The sequence below is a fragment of the Rhinoraja longicauda genome, chromosome 14 (genome assembly GCF_053455715.1).
Source record: "Rhinoraja longicauda isolate Sanriku21f chromosome 14, sRhiLon1.1, whole genome shotgun sequence".
NCBI classification, from domain to species: domain Eukaryota; kingdom Metazoa; phylum Chordata; class Chondrichthyes; order Rajiformes; family Arhynchobatidae; genus Rhinoraja; species Rhinoraja longicauda.
Window position 1 is genome coordinate 30,617,944 of NC_135966.1, and position 19,807 is coordinate 30,637,750.

At 42.0% G+C, this 19,807-nt stretch overlaps 1 protein-coding gene across 1 annotated transcript in view; it reads right to left on the bottom strand.

Annotated features, from left to right (window-relative positions):
• Positions 1 to 569: 569 nt before the first annotated feature.
• The window catches only part of LOC144600112 (uncharacterized), a 96,163-nt gene continuing 76,925 nt past the window's right edge, over positions 570 to 19,807 (bottom strand). The window contains exons 8-11 of the mRNA XM_078411536.1: positions 16,853 to 16,905; positions 14,975 to 15,072; positions 12,795 to 12,978; positions 570 to 8,494 (exon numbers count right to left, since the gene is read on the bottom strand). Of these exons, the coding sequence (XP_078267662.1) occupies positions 6,323 to 8,494; positions 12,795 to 12,978; positions 14,975 to 15,072; positions 16,853 to 16,905 (2,507 nt within the window). The 3' untranslated portion in view covers positions 570 to 6,322. The remainder of the gene's footprint in view (positions 8,495 to 12,794; positions 12,979 to 14,974; positions 15,073 to 16,852; positions 16,906 to 19,807) is intronic.

Consider the following 19,807-nt stretch of genomic DNA (forward strand, 5'->3'; position numbering starts at 1 on the left):
ACCTGCAGACAGCAAACTCCCATATAACAGCCAGATAACTGATATTGCTGATGGATAAATATTGTCCAAAACTTCAACCCAAGTTGAAAACTTAAGTAAGCTCCCTTTCTCTTCCTTGGTAAAGTACCACAGGATTATTACCACCCACGTGAGGAAGTAGTGAAGTTATTGTTTTAATATCTCTGCCAAATGACGGCATCTCCATCAGTGCAGCTTTTCCTCAATGCTGCACAAGAGTATTTGGTCTAGATTTTGTGCTCATCATCAGGTGCAAGACTTGAATATTGATCCATTGATCCACATGGTCACCAATGTGCTATTGAATACCCTGCAAATGTCAGGTTCACTGAAGACCAATCCAATCACATGCAGTTTGATAACAGTCATTCACCATTGCAGGGACTGAGTCAAGAGAATCAAAAGTCAAGAAAGTTTAATTGTCATATATACACTGAAGATGGAACAATTAAATGAATAAAAAGTCTGTAAACAGAACTCAGATTATGTAACAAACATAAATAAATTTAAAAAAACAATAATAGACAAGCTAAAATGTTTTTGAACCTGGAGGTTGCGGTTTTTAGACTCCTATACCTTCTTTTTGATAGCAGGAATGAAATGAAAACAGAAATGAGAGAAAAGAGCTGCTAGTCCTGATGACTCGTGCTGGCTGCCTCTTTGGGGCAGCATCTCCTGTGGATCCCTTTGATGGTGGAATTGAGCCGGGCCATGTTATATACTGACAAAAGTGTCACAAAAAGCTGGAGTAACTCAGCGGGTCAGGCAGCATCACAGGAGAGAAGGAATGGGTGACGTCTCGGGTCGAGACCCTTCTTCAGACTAGTGTCAATTCCACAGGCAGTCAATTCCACAGGCAGTATAATTGCTTTTGGAGAAAGTTGCCAGTGAACTTCTGTAAAGGGACAAAGAATCAAATGAAAAGGCACAAAAAAAATCTTTACAATATTTTTAATATGACTGCAATATACTGGAAAAGAAATACAAAAAAAATCAGTTAGTATCTAGCTGTAAATATTTTTTATCAAAAAGTAGTTATCTGCATAATGTAGTGTGAAATTATAAGAAACACATCTTACAAACTATCAGAATATTGTACAAAAATACTTTGATTCTTTGCACAGATCCTAAGGGAGTAAATCAATGTTCCAGAGGATACAGTGATTCATACATTGTCCCATGATATACAGTACATTTCTTTGTAACTTGATTAAAAAGGAAATATCAAGATTTCAGAAACAGTGCATCGGACAGCATTTAATGAATACAGCACTTGATCCACAGTATGGAGTAATAACATACCACAGTATTCCTCAGTCGAGTATCACCAAAAGATTAGTTCACAAGTCTTGCACAAAGTAAATATTGTTAACTACAGTTTTTTTTAGAAATGCAGAGACACTGCCACATTTGATATATGCCCCAAAGTTTTCATTCTACTTATTTATCTGTTGTTCTGTTACCCATGGTTTTGCTATTTGTAAAACACTAAAATTTGAAAGGCGCCCCTCTTTCAGCATGTATTCACCAGAGAAGAGTTCCCAGTCGCTGCTGGGAACATTGGCATAACGGTCAAATGTTTTCAAATAACACCATATGAAATAACTGTTGTGACTAAAAAAAACAACTCAAATTATGTTTATTACAGAAGCTGATGCACTGAATGGAAAAGATGTAATGAACCCTAAGATGACAGAAGTGAATGATGGTCAAATCAGACACTTCAGATGCTCAATCCTCTTCACCCTTTCAGAGTCCTAGCCAAAACCATAAGTGTAGGTAGCAAGTGTTTTGGGAAATTGTGTAGAGCAGGTAGAGGGAGATGGACAGAAAAAAAGTGACAGGATTCATGTATCTAACTTCATCAAAATCTACCAGGGCTCACCTGCCACAGAACATGCAAATTTGGGTCCACCACCAGAATAAAGTCCACCGAATCAAATCCAGTGGTTTAAATCAAAAGGTTAGAATCCAAGTGTTATAATGCACAGACCAGCCCTTATGACATGCTATGGATCAGCACTTCCAATAAAAATAGATTTAAAAACAAGATTATTTGCTCGTCGTACACACATTTTTACAAGGCTGCCGATTGAAAACTGCGGCCATTAAGCTGCTAAATTTTTAACAAATCAAAATGGAGAGAATGAGTTAAGGCAGGTGACCATAAAGGGGCACACATTATTACATTCCTACAGAGCAACTGCACTCAGCCATTGAGATCAGGTTACACTGGCTTCAATTACATTGTGTTGATCAGGTTGCACTGGCTTCAATTACATTGTGTTGATCACTGTCAGAAATATGTGAAAGTTCTATTATGTGCAAAGTATTATGGGTAGGGGGTTGGAGGTAAAGGGGTAAAAGGATACTTGAAACCCAACAAGGTCCAAGCTGTCAAACACAGTAACAACATCCTAAATGACACAACTTCTGGTAATTGGTTGGGTTTGCATATGTTTTGTAAACTGAGTGTCTCATCTTTTAAATTGAGAATTTCCCCATTAAGAGCACACACCAGTCTTGGGCACTAATGGCCATATTTGGAAGCATTTCTTGTGTCTTTAGTACCTGCCAGTCTCTAATATACTCACCCCCCCCCCCAAAAGCTAGGCCCCTAGTTTTTCGTTTCACTGTGAATGCTGAGTTGGAAGGACACCAACAGAATTGTGGATGACTTGTATCCAATGGACTACATTTATGAAAAGAGTCTCCCAGGATATTTTCACACGATATAGCCAAAACAATCTGTTAAATGGGTTGTGAAATATGCTGTCATCTAGTACAATATATATTATTTTGTTACAATTATTTTAGATAACACTAAATAACACTAGAGTGGGTGGTATTGTAGACAGCAAAGGTGGTAAACGAAAATAACAGCAGGATCTTGATCAGCTAGGCAAAAGGGCTGAGGAATGGTTAATTAAGTTTAATAAATATAAATGTAAGGTGTTGCATTTTGGTAAGTCAAACCAGGGCAGGACCTTCACATTGAATGGTAGGGGCCTGGACAGTGTTGTAGAGCAGAGGGATCTAGGAGTGCAGGTTCATAGTTCCTTGAAAGTGACGTTACATTTAGGTAGGGTGGTCAAGAGAGTTTTCGGTACATTGGCCTTCATCATTCAGGGTATTGAGTGCAGAAGTTGGCATGTTACGTTGCAGTTGTAGATGTGGTTGAGGCCGCATTTGGAAGATTGTCATTGTTTTGATCACCCACTACAGGAAAGATGGTGATAAGTTGGAAAAAGGATGCAGAAGATTTGCGAGTATATTTCCAGGACACGAGAACCTAAACTCCAGGGTGAGGTTGGGCAGGCTTATAGAAGTGTTTTTAGATTTAGAGATACAGCGCAGAAACAGGCCCTTCGGCCCACCGGGTCCGCGCCGCCCAGCGATCCCCGCACACTAACACTATCCTACACCCACTAGGGACAATTTTTCTTAACATTTGCCCAGCCAATTAACCTACATACCTGTACGTCTTTGGAGTGTGGGAGGAAACCGAAGATCTCGGAGAAAACCCACGCAGGTCACGGGGAGAACGTACAAACTCCGTACAGACGGCGCCCGTAGTCAGGATCGAACCCGAGTCTCCAGCGCTGCATTCGCTGTAAGGCAGCAACTCTACCACTGCGTCACCGTGCCGCCCATGATCATTAGGGAAACAAATAGGGTGAAAGCACAGTCTTTTACCCAGTAGGGGTATCAAGAACCAGAGGACGTAGGTTTAAGGTAAGGGAGGAAAGATTTAATAGAAACCCAAGGGGCCATTCCTTGATTATCCATGGAAGGTTCAGAGAGATTTTGGAAATCTGCAGACATATACGAGGGAGAAATGTGCAATCGTACATTTTAAGCCACCTGTTGCACCATATAAAGACAGGCCATTTTTGGTCTTGCATTCATTTTGGTAACATCTAACAGTGTTTACGTAAAGGACACAAGACACATGGTATCACAAAGTCCTTTTCTGCTACTATTTTATTGTGCCAATTCCTGTCTGAGATCTATTCCTGAGAATACTAGGATAAAGTCCTATCCTGACCAAAGCAGTCAGGATAATTGGGAATTTGAAAAAAAAAAGGTAAAGGAAATTATTTCAACATGGAGTAGGAAAACTTCAATCATAACTGCAGACATTGCTTGACTGAATGTTCCAGTGGGTGTCAGCAACAAAATCACCTTTAAAACTGTTTCCAGTGGTGTAATATGATCATAAAATATCAACCTGGTTAACAAGAATTATAGTGCTTAGCCTATTTTCGCATAGGGATACAAATTACTCCTGTTATTTTTAATCTTATTTGAGATTAAAAGAGGGCGGTGAATGACACAAATGCTTAGTTTACAGGAACAACTATCACAAACAAAACTTCGACAGTTCTAAAATAGTTTCTTTAAAATAAAATCAGTGATTTCTAAATAGCAAAAATGTAACCACCTAACAAATAAGAGTTAACTTTTTAAAATAGAACTTTGGAAAATATTATTATAAAATAAATAATGAAAATGGTAATGGCCATTTCCTTTTGAAATCTCAGCCAAAGTTTGTAACTAACATGCATAATGAACCATTAGGAATGTTTGTAATTACGTACACTTAAATCCTTTGAAAGAGCAACCTATAGAAAAGGAGGTTCAATACAATCTGCAAGGAAATCCTAGTCATTTATACACACGAGTGTAAAAGTCTATATTTTATATTATTATCTTTGATCTTAGAGGGTAAACAAGGTCCATGCAAGATAGCTCACTATTTTCAGCTATGCATACAGTATTTGCAACTTAAAAACATACTTATTCCAATAAAACAATATCATGGGTATCTGCCACTCTTTCATCTTAGATCACCAATCCCACTTTAAAGTACAACTCTTGAGGAACAGTTCAAAATTATTTGTTTAAATTGGTTGCATTGACTTAGGAAGCACATCTGTCACAATAGCAACTCCCCAAGACCATTTGAGAACCCAGAAGTCTAATAGTTCAATATTAAATCTAAGCTCAAATTTCTGGTTTCCAATAGCTTGAAGAGGTGTAACGACCATGTATGGAAAAGGCATTAATGCTGCCAAGGCTCCAAGTGGCTTGTGGCACTTTGTTCAAACTGACCCAGTGCAATTTCTGTTTCAAAAAGGTTCAATGTAATTGGCATACCATCTATACATATATTCTGGAAACAGTATTCTTCTCCAAAGGGCAAGTACATCTTTAAAACTTTGGGGGAAAAATGTCTTGGACAAGCCACTTGAACAAGTTAGATGAAATTTCTGTATGATATCCACCTACATACAATCAATAGGCAAGGAAATTGAATGAGGCAAAGGACATATAGAACAAGTATCCCTGATAAAATCAGTCTCTGGTTAAGGACAAGTTTTCTTCTTTGGCAAACCTAAATTAACCTCATCAGATTTCCATGGTATTTAGTAGTCATGTGCATGCCAACCAAACAGAAAATCCATACCCTAACTTTCTGCAACGTGGACCGAAACAGAGGCACTCCTTCTTATTGAGCGTGGAGCTGAGAGCCTCTTATCCTCAAATGCTTGAACAACACCTTGGACCATAATATTTGTTACTTCACAGTATCTGCAAGAAGTTTTGTCCATTGTTCACAGATAGGCAAGACCTCCACCTCAGTGGTAACATATCACAACCTTTTACACTTCCAACATCATGGCACTTGAGACCATAGGATATTGAAGTTTGTTATTCTCTTGTGATCGGTCTTTAGGAGCAGTTCATTATACAAATCCCTCCCTGAGTATAACTCCCATTTTTTTTGTGAGAAATGTGTAATAACAGTAGTATTACATTTGATTGTTTTATTTTCGTCTTTAACAGTAGCATTTTCTTGCGCGAAGTTTAAAGTCTTGACAAATTTGGCAAATTGATGCTCGATCGGTTTCAGCTGCCCAGCTGCCATCCCTCACAAGCTTCAATGCAACACAACCATTCCATGCTGCCAATGGAGCTGCAAGGTGGGTCTCACCCCTCTTCAGATGGCAGGTAAAGAAGTCAGAATATCAGCAGATTGTTCACGTAGTTTATCGTTCCTAGTTCAGATTGTTCATGTAGTTTATCGTTCCTAGTACCCAGGACTAAAGGTGGCTTAATATCTTTCCTCTCAGATTGACAATTTTTTGCTTAAAACAATTTGGTGAGCTAGGACAGGAAATAATTTTAACAGCACATTTGTTTCATCACAAAAGACAAGATTACCGAGCGCAGGTGAAATCTTGTCCATTAAATGCAGCATGTACGGGCTGGATGAGATTCAGACATACGACAAAGCCAATCACATTCGCTTTTCGTGGTGAACAGTGGAGAGGTGCGAGGGAGATAGTGCTGATGAGCTGGACGGTAGTCTGCGTATTACCACCTCATCGTAAACCAAGCTGGGCAGCACCGAGGTCCGCAGAAGTTGGCTGTACATTTGCTGTGAATGGGAAGCCAGCCGTTGTTGACGTTGCACGGAGCCAGGAACCACAGTGGGTGAAACGGGAAGGCCAGATGCCAATACTGGCACCACAACTGAATCAGACTTTCCTTCCTCCACTGTATTTTTATTCAAATCAACCAGCTGAAAGTGGGCTCCAAATTTTTCCGTCTTGTTCTGAAACTCGGGGCAATAGGTTCCATGCAGATACGAGCCCGTGAGTGCTCCTTTCTTGTTGTCCTGTTCATCCCCCGAGGATAAATCCTGACTATTGGATGGATTTGATTCTTGGTCCATTTGAGGCTTTCTCTTTTGGCTGACTTTGGTCAAGCTGGACAGAAGCGACTTCTTTCCAGTTGGTTCGCCCTCTTTTCTCGACTCTTCCAGGTGGGGTGAAGGAAGTCTTTGGTCACTGTGGATTGGAAACTGTCTCCTCTCAGAGTTCTTTGGAAGCTCTTCTTGACAGCTCTTTGTTTGACCCAAATTTAGGGATGTCCCAGATGGTAAATGACGACTGCTTTTTGCTGGAGCTCTCTGGCTACCATCTGACGTTTCCAATACTGCAGGTAAGGCTGACAACGTGCATAGATCTGTTGGTTGTTTACCTGCTGTCTCAGAGTTCAATCTAGTTTTGATGGCCCGCGGGCTCTCATTATTGGTTGCAGTATGATCTAGCTTTTGAGTTTTAGGATATTTTGGTAAACTTAAGTCTGTGGGCACATCTTCGGACACAACTTCAGAACTTGGGCTCAGGGGTGATGAACTAAGTGACTCTGCACCAGAGCTATGATCCGAATGAATAGATTCTCTTCTCTGATCAATCACCTCTGTGCAACAGGAATCCAGGCACAGCTTCTTGATTGGTTGCTCATTTTTCTTAAGGCTTTCCTTGTTCTCACAGAAGTTTTGCAGAGATTGAGGAAAAAGATAAATAGGGACACCCTTCTGTGATACACAGACTGATGCATCCATGAACTCTGCAATTCTTTTTCCTGACGAACTCCTACTTGACTTACTGAGGTTTAGTGGCGAGGACTGTTCCCTGTATCGTATAGAAGGCTCATTTTTTGGTGGTAACTGCTTGTTGGATAAATTCTGAGGTAAAATCTCATACAGTTGTCCTTTATGATCATAAATATAGCTGCTATCATTGGTCTTGCTCAAGTTCAAACCTACCTCCACCAAACCGTCCTTCATTGAGTAGCCTCGTGGAGTTCCACTGCCATTACCGACAAGTCGGCCCATTGGTCTCGAGTTAGATTCATGCTCTTCCTTGGAAATTGCAACATGTTTGACGGAACTCAAATTATTGAACAAGGGCAGTGTAGATGCATTTCCTTTCACCAGTCGAATTCCATTTACTTGTCCAAAACCAAGCCTCTTTGCTGTTTGAGGGACCCCTTTCGATTCTTTCCTCTTTAGTCCTGCCACATTGTGCGTTCCAGGCTCTCCCAGAGGTTTGCTGCATACTTTGATCTTCTGACTATCCAACGCCACGTTCTGTGGTCGTTCCACTATGAGGGCTCGTTGCAAAGTGGGTCTGGATAGTTCCTTGGACGTAGCCAGGCCAAGCCTGCTTTTGAGAACATCAAGAGGAGAAATGCCTTCAGGCAACTGGAAGTTTAGAATTCCAGAATGAAGATTTTGGAACATTGCATTTGGAAAGATGTGCTTACTACTCTCTGTGCCCAGGCTTTGTTTAACTCTGGTGCCACTAGACAAGTCCTGAGGGTGATGTGGTGACTTATGTTTATGTCCTGTATTTGGGCACACTCGATTTTCCTGGTTTCTTATTTTGTGCTCATGTTGTCGAAATACTTTAGACTCCGTTTTCTCACTTGTGCCCAGTCCTGTGGGTGGGCAAGCGTTGCTTCTGGAACATTCCACTGCAATCGATGCAGCATTATCTTGGCTTTTGCATTTTAGTATTTGCATGTGTTTATCTTGAGAGTTGCCCTGAGTACTTGAGTGTTGAGCAGTGATAGTCCTTTGTCTATTCTCTTGGCATCTTTCACCTCTAGGTTGTTCATCCTGGAAGAGAGGATTGATTCATTTACTGGTCCGATTTCACTCGCTCTAGTTTAATACAAAATATATGCACAGAGCCTCATTTGATTGCCCCACAATCCAGGTACCCAAATTTACCACATCAAGCACTGCTATAGAGACGTTCTCAATGCTGCCGCAGTCAGTTGTTTTACAGCTTTGAGTTTTCCACCTTAGATTAACTATAGCAGGGGTAATCAAATATGAAGGTTAATTTTAATAATAGTTGCGTGACACGTCAATTTAGGACAGACAATGAATCCACCCTTGAATATTCAACATGAAACAAAGTGGTCAATCTTTCTCATTAAGTTAAGGAAGAATATGGAGGAGAGTGGGTCTAAGATTGTGCAGCATTCAAATGATGGTTTATAAATTCAGCCATTGTAAAACAAAAAACCTTAATGCTGGAAGTTTGTTGTAAGATATGCGAATACTGGGACAGTTAGGGTCAGTGAAGAGTGCAATTGGAATAACTTTTCAGATCAACCCAAAATGCTAAGTTTCTCTCCACAGATGCTCCCCAATTTGCTGCATATTTCCAGCAGTTTCTTTTTCAAACTTCAGTTTTGCTTTCCAATTTCAGGCATGTTAGTTCCTGTTATGTTTCATTTTACATCTCCACGTGCAGACTAGGTGCCCAGTACAATGCCTTGCAAAGGTGAGAAGGATCTAAAGCAGGGATCTCCAAACTATGGCCCACGGGCCACATCCAGCCCGCTATGAGATTTATCTGGCAAGCTCTTAGACAGCGGGGACTGGAAGCAGAAGCTGCCAGAGATGGTTCGCCACTGACCCAGAGCCGGGACAAGGCGAGAGATCGCAGCACCCCCTCGAAACTTCCCTCCTCGCCGTCGCCGCTCACGCCGGGGATGCGGGGCTTCTGAACAACAACTACACTTGTGTTTGTTCTTATTTTGCTGAGCTAGAGGGAGACGGGGCAGGGGAAGAGAGTGGAGCAGCAGCGCAGATCTCGCTGGCTTTGGGAGAGAGGGAGAGGGGACGAGAGGAACAGAAAGAGGGAGGGAGCAGCCCCCACAAGTGGTGGTGCTCCTTCACCGGACCCTCTGACACCCTCCTCCCTGCACTCCCCCGCTACTCCCTCTACCCTGACTCTCTCCCTCCCCCCACTCTCTCCCCTCACCCCCTCTCCCTCAGTGGTGGTCACTGTATTTTTTCTCTTTTATAAATAATTGTATACCTACGGTATATATATATATATATATATATTCCAATATTTCAAGCTCTTTAAAAAAATTGAATATTATTTATTTGTTGCCATATAAACCTAATCTAACTTAACCTAGTTTAACCTTTCCTAATCTATTCGAACGTAACCTAGTCTAAACTTTTTTTGAGTTCATTAAATTTATAAAACTCACACTTCTTTATTTTTTCCTACGGCCCGCAAAAATGTGCCAAATATATAATGTGGCCCACATGCTGAAAAGTTTGGAGGCCCCTGATCTAAGTCATGGCATTGTTTCTGGAAAATTCACAATACAGTCCAACAGTGTGCTGCTACACAAATAGGTCTTGACTGGGCCAATTCCATCACCAGCATTCCTTTACCTTGCACTGCTCCCAGACCCAGTTTTTGAGTGCTACATATTCAGACATGACTTGCAGTATTTGGAGAAAGGAGATTCCTGTTGATTCTCTTCCCCCTCAAATGCATTTCAAACCTCAGCCATACCACAATAGAAAGAAAAAGGAAAGTAAAGGAAGCAGAATAAAATTATTAGCTTTTGCACGTGTAATTAATGAGACAGTGCTCACCTTCAGAATAAATTGGGCTGGGTGTCAAGTTTGTAGATGACACTAAAGTGGGTGGTGTTGTAGACAGGAGGATGGTTGTCAAAGTTTACAACAAGATCATGACCAGGTGGGCTGAGGAATGGTTGATGGAATTTAATACAGGGAAACACAAGGTGTGGCATTTTGGGACGTCTAACATGGGCACGACTTCACAGTGAATTGTAGGGTTCTGGGGAATGTTGTGGTACAGAGGGATCTAGGAGTGCAAGTGCATAATTCCTTGAAAGTGACGTCACAGGGTGGATAAGATGGCTTTCGGCACATTGGGCTTCATCAGTCATACTATTGAGTATAGAAGTTAGGAGGTCATGTTGCAGTTGTACAAGACATTAGTGAGGCCACATTTAGAGTACTGTGTTCAGTTTTGGGCACCATGTTATAGGAAAGATGTTGTCCAGCTTGAAAGGGTTCAGGGAAGATTTACCAAGATGTTGCCAAGACTCGAAGACCTGAGCTATAGGGAGAGGTTGAGCAGGACGATATCCTTGGAGTGCAGGAGGATGAGGGGTGATCTTACAAAGGTATACAAAATCACAAAAGGATTTAGATCAGTTAAATACACAGTCTCTGCCCAGAGTAGGGAAATCAGGAACCAGAGGACATAGGTTTAAGGTGAGGGGGCAAATATTTAGATTTAGAGATACAGCGCAAAAACAGGCCCTTCGGCCCACCGGGTCCGCGCCGCCCAGCGATCCCCGCACGTTAACACTATCCTACACCCACTAGGGACAATTTTTACATTTGCCCAGCCAATTAACCTACCAACTTGTACGTCTTTGTAGTGTGGGAGGAAACCGAAGATCTCGGAGAAAACCCACGCATGTCACAGGGAGAACGTACAAACTCCGTACAGTACAGCACCCGTAGTCAGGATCGAACCCGAGTCTCCGGCGCTGCATTCACTGCTGTGCCACCATGCCCCCCTTAATAGGAACCCGAGGGATTACATTTTTATAGAAAGGGTGGTTGGTATATGGAACGAGTTGTCAGAGGAGGTAGTAGAGGCAGGTACAATTGCAATGTGCAAGAAACATTTAGACAGGTACATGGATAGGGTAGGTTTAGAGGGATATGGGCCAAAAGCAGCAGGAGGGACTAGTTTAGATGGGGGCATGTTGGTCGGTATGGGCAAGTTAGGCCAAAGGGCCTGTTTCCACACCTTATGACTATGACTGGGGTCTGCAAGGAATGGAACAAAGGGACTTATTGTACTCCCTGTCCACTCATGACTGTGTGGCTACATTATGTTTGAACTCCATTTACAAGTTTTTAGATGACACCATCATAGTAGGCTGGATCTCGAACACTGACGAGATGGAATAAAAAGAGGAAACAGAGCGCTTAGTAATATGGTGTCAAGATACCAATCTCTCTCCCTTTGTGTCAGCAAGACGAAGGAGCTAGTTATTGACTTCAGAAAAATGTTGTGCACGTGTCCTCGTTAACATCAATGGGGATGAAGTGGAGATTGGCCAGAACTTCAAGTTCCTAGACATAAATTTCACCAACAATTTGTCCTGGATCAACCACATTGAAGCGGCTAAGAAACCTCAATCGATTAGAAGATTAAGGAACTTTGGCATTTCTACAACGACTCCTACCAACATCTGTAGATTCACCATAAACAGCATCCTATGGGATGCATCAAAATTTAGTTTGGTAACAGGTTTGCTCAAGACTGCAGGAAAGTGAAGAAAAACAAGACCATAGTGCTGAAATAATTCAAATGGTCGGGCAGCACTAAGGGGAACATGGGTAGGTGATGTTTTAGGTCGGGACCCTTCTTCAGACCGGTTGCAAGAGGGGAAAAGAAAAGCTGAGAGGAGGGGCAGGACAAAGCCTGGCAGGTAATAGGTGGATGCAGGTGAGGGGGGAGGTTTTGATAGGCAGATGGGTTGACAAAGACCAGGGATGAAAAGAGAGAGAGAGGTGTGCCAAAAGGATTCAAGAGTTGCAAATTGGGAAGCTATAGGAGAGTATGTATGGGGACGGGATAAATAGATGCGAGTTCAGGTGGTGCACAGGGGAGGGGTTTACATTACCTAAAATTGAAGAATTCAACGTTCATGTTGATGGGGTGCGAGCTACCAAAGTAGAATACGAGGCTGGAATCCATATGTTTTTAACTGTAAGATGAGGGAGCTATCCAGTCATGTGTGGGACTATCAGACTAGGGACCACTGTAGGCCTTCCTGAACTTCTCACACATCACTGGGGTGAAAGCTGTACTGCAATATGATCAGCAGACATCCCAAACAGAGAATGTGCTCTTATCTACAGTAGAGGAAGTGAGAGGTGGGGAAAATGCGATATGAAAAAATATTACTGCATATATATCATTAAATTGTTTTTGGTATTTGTGAAACGCAAGAAGGTAGCACATTACAAAGATGTAAATTGTAATCAACGTTTTTCAGAATACAGGCAAGTCCGGAGCATAAATCAATATGAATTAAAAGTATCTCACCTCCTTCTCAAATATCCGACTCACGTCCTGACCTTTCTTCATTTTCATGTTCAGCTCCCCACTTTTAGTTATAACATCTTTCTCAGAGTCCTCGGAAGTGCTTGTTGCGTGCTTGCGCGGCTTGGCTGGCGGCAGTGGTTTGTGCTCCTCCCCTTTGAGGTAACGTTCGTAAGGTAGGATCAACCTGCATGGAAACAGAAGTGAGCGTCACCTAACCACATCGCTTAGCGTTAGCTTTAACCATTACTTGCTGGACTTCAAAGATAGACATAAAATGCTGGAGCAACTCAGCAATACAGGCAGCATCTCTGGATGGAAGGAATGGGTGAGTTTTGGGTCGAGTCCTTTCTTCAGACTGAGCCTGATAATGTCAGGGTTGCTGCAGAGTGGGCAGAGGGCTGTACGTTCAGAGGTACGGAGCGGTTAGAGTAGGTAAGGGGAGTGGAAAAGTTGAGACAGTTGATGTCACGCCAGCAGTTAGAAATGAAAAGGTCTAAAGAAGGGTAGAAGGCCATCTGGGGGAGTCCAAAAGGCAGGGGACAGGTAGAGACGGGATCATCACCGGGTAATGAGAACTCCGTCCCATAGGAAAAGGCACGGAGACAGAGGTGACGGAAGAACAGTTCTGTGTCGTGGCGGACCAGGAATTCAATGAGATAGGGGCAGAGGGGACTAAAAGCGAGGCCTCTGTTGAAGACAGACCATTCCCTATCAGATATAGGGAGGTCAGGAGGGATGGTGAAGACAAGACAAGGGTAGTGGATGGGGTCAGAGTAGGCCGGAGAGTGGACGGAGCTTGAGGCGATGTTCTGTGGGGGGGGAATGGTAGGTGTTCAGAGAGGGAGGACTATTGTACAGGTGGGGAGTGGTTGGTTAAAAGAGGGGGAAGGGGAAGACCCAGTGGAACCACTACTCAGGTTCCCTGTAGGAGGGGGAGAGCAGTAGGACCCAAGAGAGGCAGACCATGTGGTGTTGGAGCCTGCAGCGTGGAGGCTGTGGGCCTAGTAGTGAGCCTGGAACTTGGGTGAGGTGACAGTTCTGGCCCGTTGGTGGGCGGTGGAGAGGCGAGGGTCGACTGAGTCGCTTGTGGAGGCCCGAGGGGGCGGCAGCGGCGGTGAGCTCGGGGAGATGGCGAGAGTCGGCAGCCTGGGATCTCGGCTCAGTCTGAAGAAGGGCCTCGACCCGAAATATCACCCATTGTTTCTATCAAGAGATGCTGCCTGTCCTGCTGAGGTTACTCCAGCATTTTGTATCTATCTTCAGTATAAACCAGCATCTGCAGTTCCTTCCAGCACACTTGCTGTACTTCCTCTGGCTGCCATGGGATAAAGGGCAGGAATCATGGGTCAGCAGCTACTTGATGGTTCTCAAGCTCAGAAATAAAATAAGAAATAGGTTATTGCCATCAAATTCACTTCCTTTGTCTTGGGAACTTTGTCAGAAGTCTGACTTTACTTTGAATCATCTACATGGAAAAGATGGAGGGGTAAGAGGGGAGAATTATTTCAATTATCATCTACCTCTCCAACATTCACTCAATTCACTTGGGGATGGGGAGGCAGCTGAGTTTTATATTTAGGAGCAGAGATTCCCGGTAATCTGCCTCCAGGTTACTGGTCTGGCCGGCAGGGTTGCCCTTTCAAAAATCAGCATGGCTGGAGTGGTAGAACATAGAACAGCATAGGAACAGGCCCTATGGCCCATGTCTGTGCTGAACATGATGCCAAGTTAAATTAATTTCATCTGTCTACATGTGATACATCTCCCTCCATATCCATGTGCCTATCTGATTGTCGCTTAAATGACATTATTGTATCTGCCTCTCCAACAGTGTGTGGCTGCGTGTTTCAGGCAGCCACCATCTTCTGTGTAAATGTCTTTCTGCACATCTCCTTTACACTTTGCCCCCTCTCACCTTAGAGCTATGCCCCCTAGTCTTCGATACTTCCAGCCTGGGGAAAAGGTTCTGAATGTCTAGCCGATATGTGCTTCGCATAGCATATAATTTTCTCAGGTCTCGCTGTGTCATTGCTCATTGAATGCAACTCCTTCCACCAACCTCACAAAAGTTTCTCACATTCAGAAACAGTATTGGATTTTGTCTATTGTTGTAGTTGCAGGTTTTATTGCTGGTTGTAGTTTAGGAGTGTAGGCTGCCAATGAGGCAAAATGTGCCCTACCTCTCGTAGTGTCTCCTTGTACAAGTGGCAGCACTGGTGCTCCCTGGATTACCACCAAGTTCATCATAAATGTGTTTCCACAACCGGCGGGCAGTTACCTGCAATAGGAAATTGAAATATTTAATAAGAATTGCAGCAAATGGATAACGCCACTTTCAGATTTAAATTTGAAATTATTCAGTATTTTTAATTAACATTTTGACAAAAGACCAAAGATGTTTAAACGGTGGCTCAGTGCCATCCTGGTATATATTTTAGAAAGTTCACCATGGAAACCAGTATTTGCATTGGTATTTATGAGACTTGGGCTCCTGAACAGGATGAGAATAACCGCTTCTATTGTTAATGGTTTCCCAGTCAACAAAGGGCATTCCGAAGAAGATTGTTTCTTGGTGTTTCCAATGAATAATGCAAATTTGGCAAATGAATAAATAAAAACAGAATATATAAATGACAGACTGTAAGTCAAGGGAAATTAAATAAAGTAAAGATTCAGTTTATTTTGGAAAACACCACCAGAAAGGAAGGGGAATGAAAAATGGAGATTCAGAATGATTTTGTACTTGGTGAACAGACAATTTGGACATAATTATCAAGGAAAGAAGCCTTAAAAAATAAAGACCAAAGATAAAAATGCTGGCAGTTCTCCAAAGTTAACAATCTGAGCATTATTTTTATTACACAAAACAGAGCACATTATAGAGGCCTGTATTTCTTGGAAAATTGTCCATACCATGATTTTCCGTAAAGTAAACAAACCCTTGACAAAATTTTATGTTTTTTCCCCCCATCATTTTGCATTCGTTTCATTTTATTCCCCATTACGAATGAATTTTTATTCCGTACCTAGGAGTTGCTGTGTTCAGGTGGAGTGCATTGTGGAAGGCAAGTGGAAGACTTTGGTTCAAGAGGTTTCAGTGTAGAGCATGACAGCAGGATAAGGTACGGTCTGTGTCTTTTTTCCCCCCCTGTAAATCTTCCATGGTCAAGAACAGCAGAGGTGGCAGCTAGGGCAGTTGTATGCTCCTCCTGCAGAGTGTGGTAAGTCAGGGAGACACCCAGCAACACCTGTGGGAAATGAGTCTGGCTGCAGCTCCTTACAGACTGCATTAGGGATCGAGATCTGCAGCTGAACAACCTCGGGATCATCTAGAAGACTGAGGTGGTCACAGACAGGAGCTACGGTAAGGTGGTTAGGATACACCTGGAGTACAAGCAGAAAGTAGATGGAAGACCACCAGTAAAAGGAGTAGGCAGAGAATGCAGAACCCCATGGCAATCCCCCACAACCACAGGTATGCTCCTTTGGATACTGTTGTGGGATGGGGGGGGGGGGGGGGGGGTGGATCAGCAGCATTCAGGTTTGTGGCATTGAGCCTGGCACTGTGGCATAGCAAGGTAAGGTGAAGTCAGACATTGCGATAGTGATACAAGATTCATTAGTTAGGGGGTCAGACAGGAGATAACGTAGCAGCAAAGAGATTGCAAGAAATTCCAGTGAATTGTGGACACTGGCCAGATCATCACACAAACCAACCTTACTTCCATTGACTCCATTTAAACCTTACGCTCGGCAAGGCTAGCAACATAATTAAGGTTGAGTCACACCCTGGCCACTCCCTCTTCTCTCCTAGCTTAGCTTTTCTCCCCTTGGACTAGCTTAGATGGGGTGTCATGGTTTGCTTGGATGAGTTGGGCTGAAGGGCTTGTTTCTGTGCTGTATGACTTTATGATCACAAATTTATTGGTCACGTTTGCGAATTCTGTAATTACTGAACTTATAACGCAAAGCTACACTTTGAGTCCCAATATTTCAAGAACTGTTCAAGCCCAGTTAAAGGCAAATGTTAACACTTGAGTGAAAATAAGGAAACTTACTGCCTCATATCCTCCAAGGCGTTGTGTTACAGTGAACATAACAAACAGATCAACTGGTGGAAAAGGAAAAAAACATTTTAGTGTATGAACAATAACTGTCTATCCACCATGCTCAGAATGCACTTCCCACCAAATAGAATCCTTTATCTAAAAGTTGGACTGGCAACCTATTTCATGCTGGGAATACATGTTAAAGCCCTGTAGAAAGTGATAAAAAATTGTGAAATTGTGACATCTATGCTTTTAGAATTCATTATTAGCTTCACTCACTATGACAGTATTAAAACCTTTACTGCACCTTTTATGGGTACTGGTACACACACACACTAATAATAACTAGTTGTTGGCTTCTGGAAATGGATCAGCACTGTTAAGAAAATTCTCCACAACAGTTGGTGAGTCTTGAGCTACATAAATGTAGGACGAGCCAAGGGACAATTGCTGCGATAGGCTAGAGACCAAGCTGAGGAAAACAATCGTTTCCCACATGTTGGGTATCAGATGCGTTTAATACAATAGAATTGATAAAGGCATTGTGGGCATAAAGGTATCAATAAAGGCATTGATTTATAGCAATATCCCTTTAAGTCTAATTATAAAACTGAAATGTTAAAAAAAACGAATTAAAAGTTATAAAGGATCTCAGACTCGAAACATTAATTGTTTCTCTTTCATCGATGGTGCCTAACCTGCTGAATATTTCCAGCCTTTTTGTTTCTATTCCTATATGTAGGTTATGTAGGTTAATTGGCTGGGTAAATGTAAAAATTGTCCCTAGTGGGTGTAGGATAGTGTTAATGTACGGGGATCACTGGGCGGCACGGACTTGGAGGGCCGAAAAGGCCTGTTTCCGGCTGTATAGATATGATGATATGATATGATAAATCATGCAGTTTAAAATACATCTGGCCAGACGTTTGCATGTTTTTTTATTGGGAGTAAATTAGAAGTTGTAGGTTCTATTTGATCCTTTTGATCCAATGTCTGTCATTTGGTCATTAAAAGCTATGAACATTGATGACGCCAAGTCAAGTAGAATTTATTGTCAGAGGCCGGAAGATACGACATGCAAATGAAAGTGTAGCAGGAAGCACACGATCTAGTTTTTCAATGGGTAGGGCACCTATTGGAAACGGGTGCAAACATTTAGAAACAGTCCACACATATATATTTTTTTAAAGAGCAAATGGATCAAATTTCTCGGTAATGTAGGCACTTGAATTTGAAAGCTGACATTTTGCTGCCAAGGAGAGATTCGCCTACAGCTACATTTACAAAAATCGCACTACAAAAATCAAACCTAGGTTTGACAAAATTAGCATTAATGGAACTGCAGAATTCCAAAAGGACAACAGAGGTTATCTTGCTTTGTGGGAGCAATGTAGCATCAGTGTTTGTTGGCTAGAACATCAGTTAACAGTAACCTGCCTAGGGAAGGTTGGAGGAAGAAATATACTGCCGTACATTAAATCATACCAGACCTGACTTTATAATTCAGTAGAATAATATTGCATATATTTATTTGCAGATGAATATTCATTATTATTTTTTCAAAAGGGCATATAAACCCTTCAGATGTTGGCAATTCTTCTGGACTGCGCTTGGAAATAATGGCTCTCGCAATTTCTTATCAAATGCAAAAATGACAAATTGTCTCAAAGATCCTGGTAGATCTGTGAAAAGCTGATCTTTGGAATTGAATTTATACATGGTTCCAGACATGTTTTATTTGATCACAGATAAAGACAGTTTATAGCTGTACACTGAGGTCATGACCATGTTTTGTAGAAACTGAAATGTTGCCAGCTGTTCAAGAAAGATTCAAAATCAAACACCCATTACTCATCCACCAGTCTCCCTCTCTGATAACTGACTATCAAAACCTTCTCTGTAATCTCTACTAACTACAGATGTTGGGAATCAGAAATTACAGAGTATGCTGGTCAGGCAGCATCTCTGGAAAATAATGACAAGAGACAAAGTTAACATTTCAGATCAAAGTCTCTTCAACAGGCATGAGGCAAGGTTATTCATTAATGGATTGCACCAAAAATAAGAATTGTGTGTGAAGAGAATATATGTTTTCTCATCACAATGAAAAACATCTCTCAATGAAATCTGCTCTCATCTTCATTTGTAATCTGAACTAATAGTATTTTGGCATTCTTCCTTTAGGGTCATGATGATAACATTGGTGTGCATTTCTTGTGAAAGGTTCCAAAAAAGACCAATTAACAATACATCCTTTTGGAGAGCATAATTTGTGGGGGGAAATATATAACAGCTTTTATTTTCTCCACAATGAGATCATTAATTTTCTTCAAAACATTTGGGTGGAGATATGGCAGACAGAGTAGAACCCAGACAAGTGAGAGTTGGTGCATTTTGGGATGTTAAATGCAAAAGGGAAGTTTACAGTAAACGGCAAGTTCCCAAGGAGTACAGAAGCACAGAGGAATCTTGGGGTGCAAGTCCATAGCTTCTTTAAAGTAGCAACACTTGTAGATGGGGTGGAAATGAAGTTGTACACCATGCTTGCCTTCTTCAGTCAACGCATCAAAAGTTGGGATGCCATATTGCAACTGTTTAAAACTTAAGTTTGGGCATATTTGGAGAACTGTGTGCAGTTCTGGTCTCCACATAATAGGAATAATGTGGAGACTTTGGTGAGGGTGCAGTAGTTGTTCTTTCGGATGGTGCCTGGATTGACGAGTATTAGCCATAGAGAGGTTGGGCAAGCTTTGTATGGCACAGACTTTGTGGGCCTACAGTGCTGTACTATTCGATGTTCCATGAGGAGTTTAGTTTAGAAATACAGCATGGAAACAGGCCCACTGAGTCTGTGTCGACCAGCGATCACCCGTTCATTAGTTCTATCCTACACACTAGAGGCAATTTACAGATGCAAATTAACCTACAAGCCTGTCAAACGTCTTTGGTATGTGGGAGGAAACC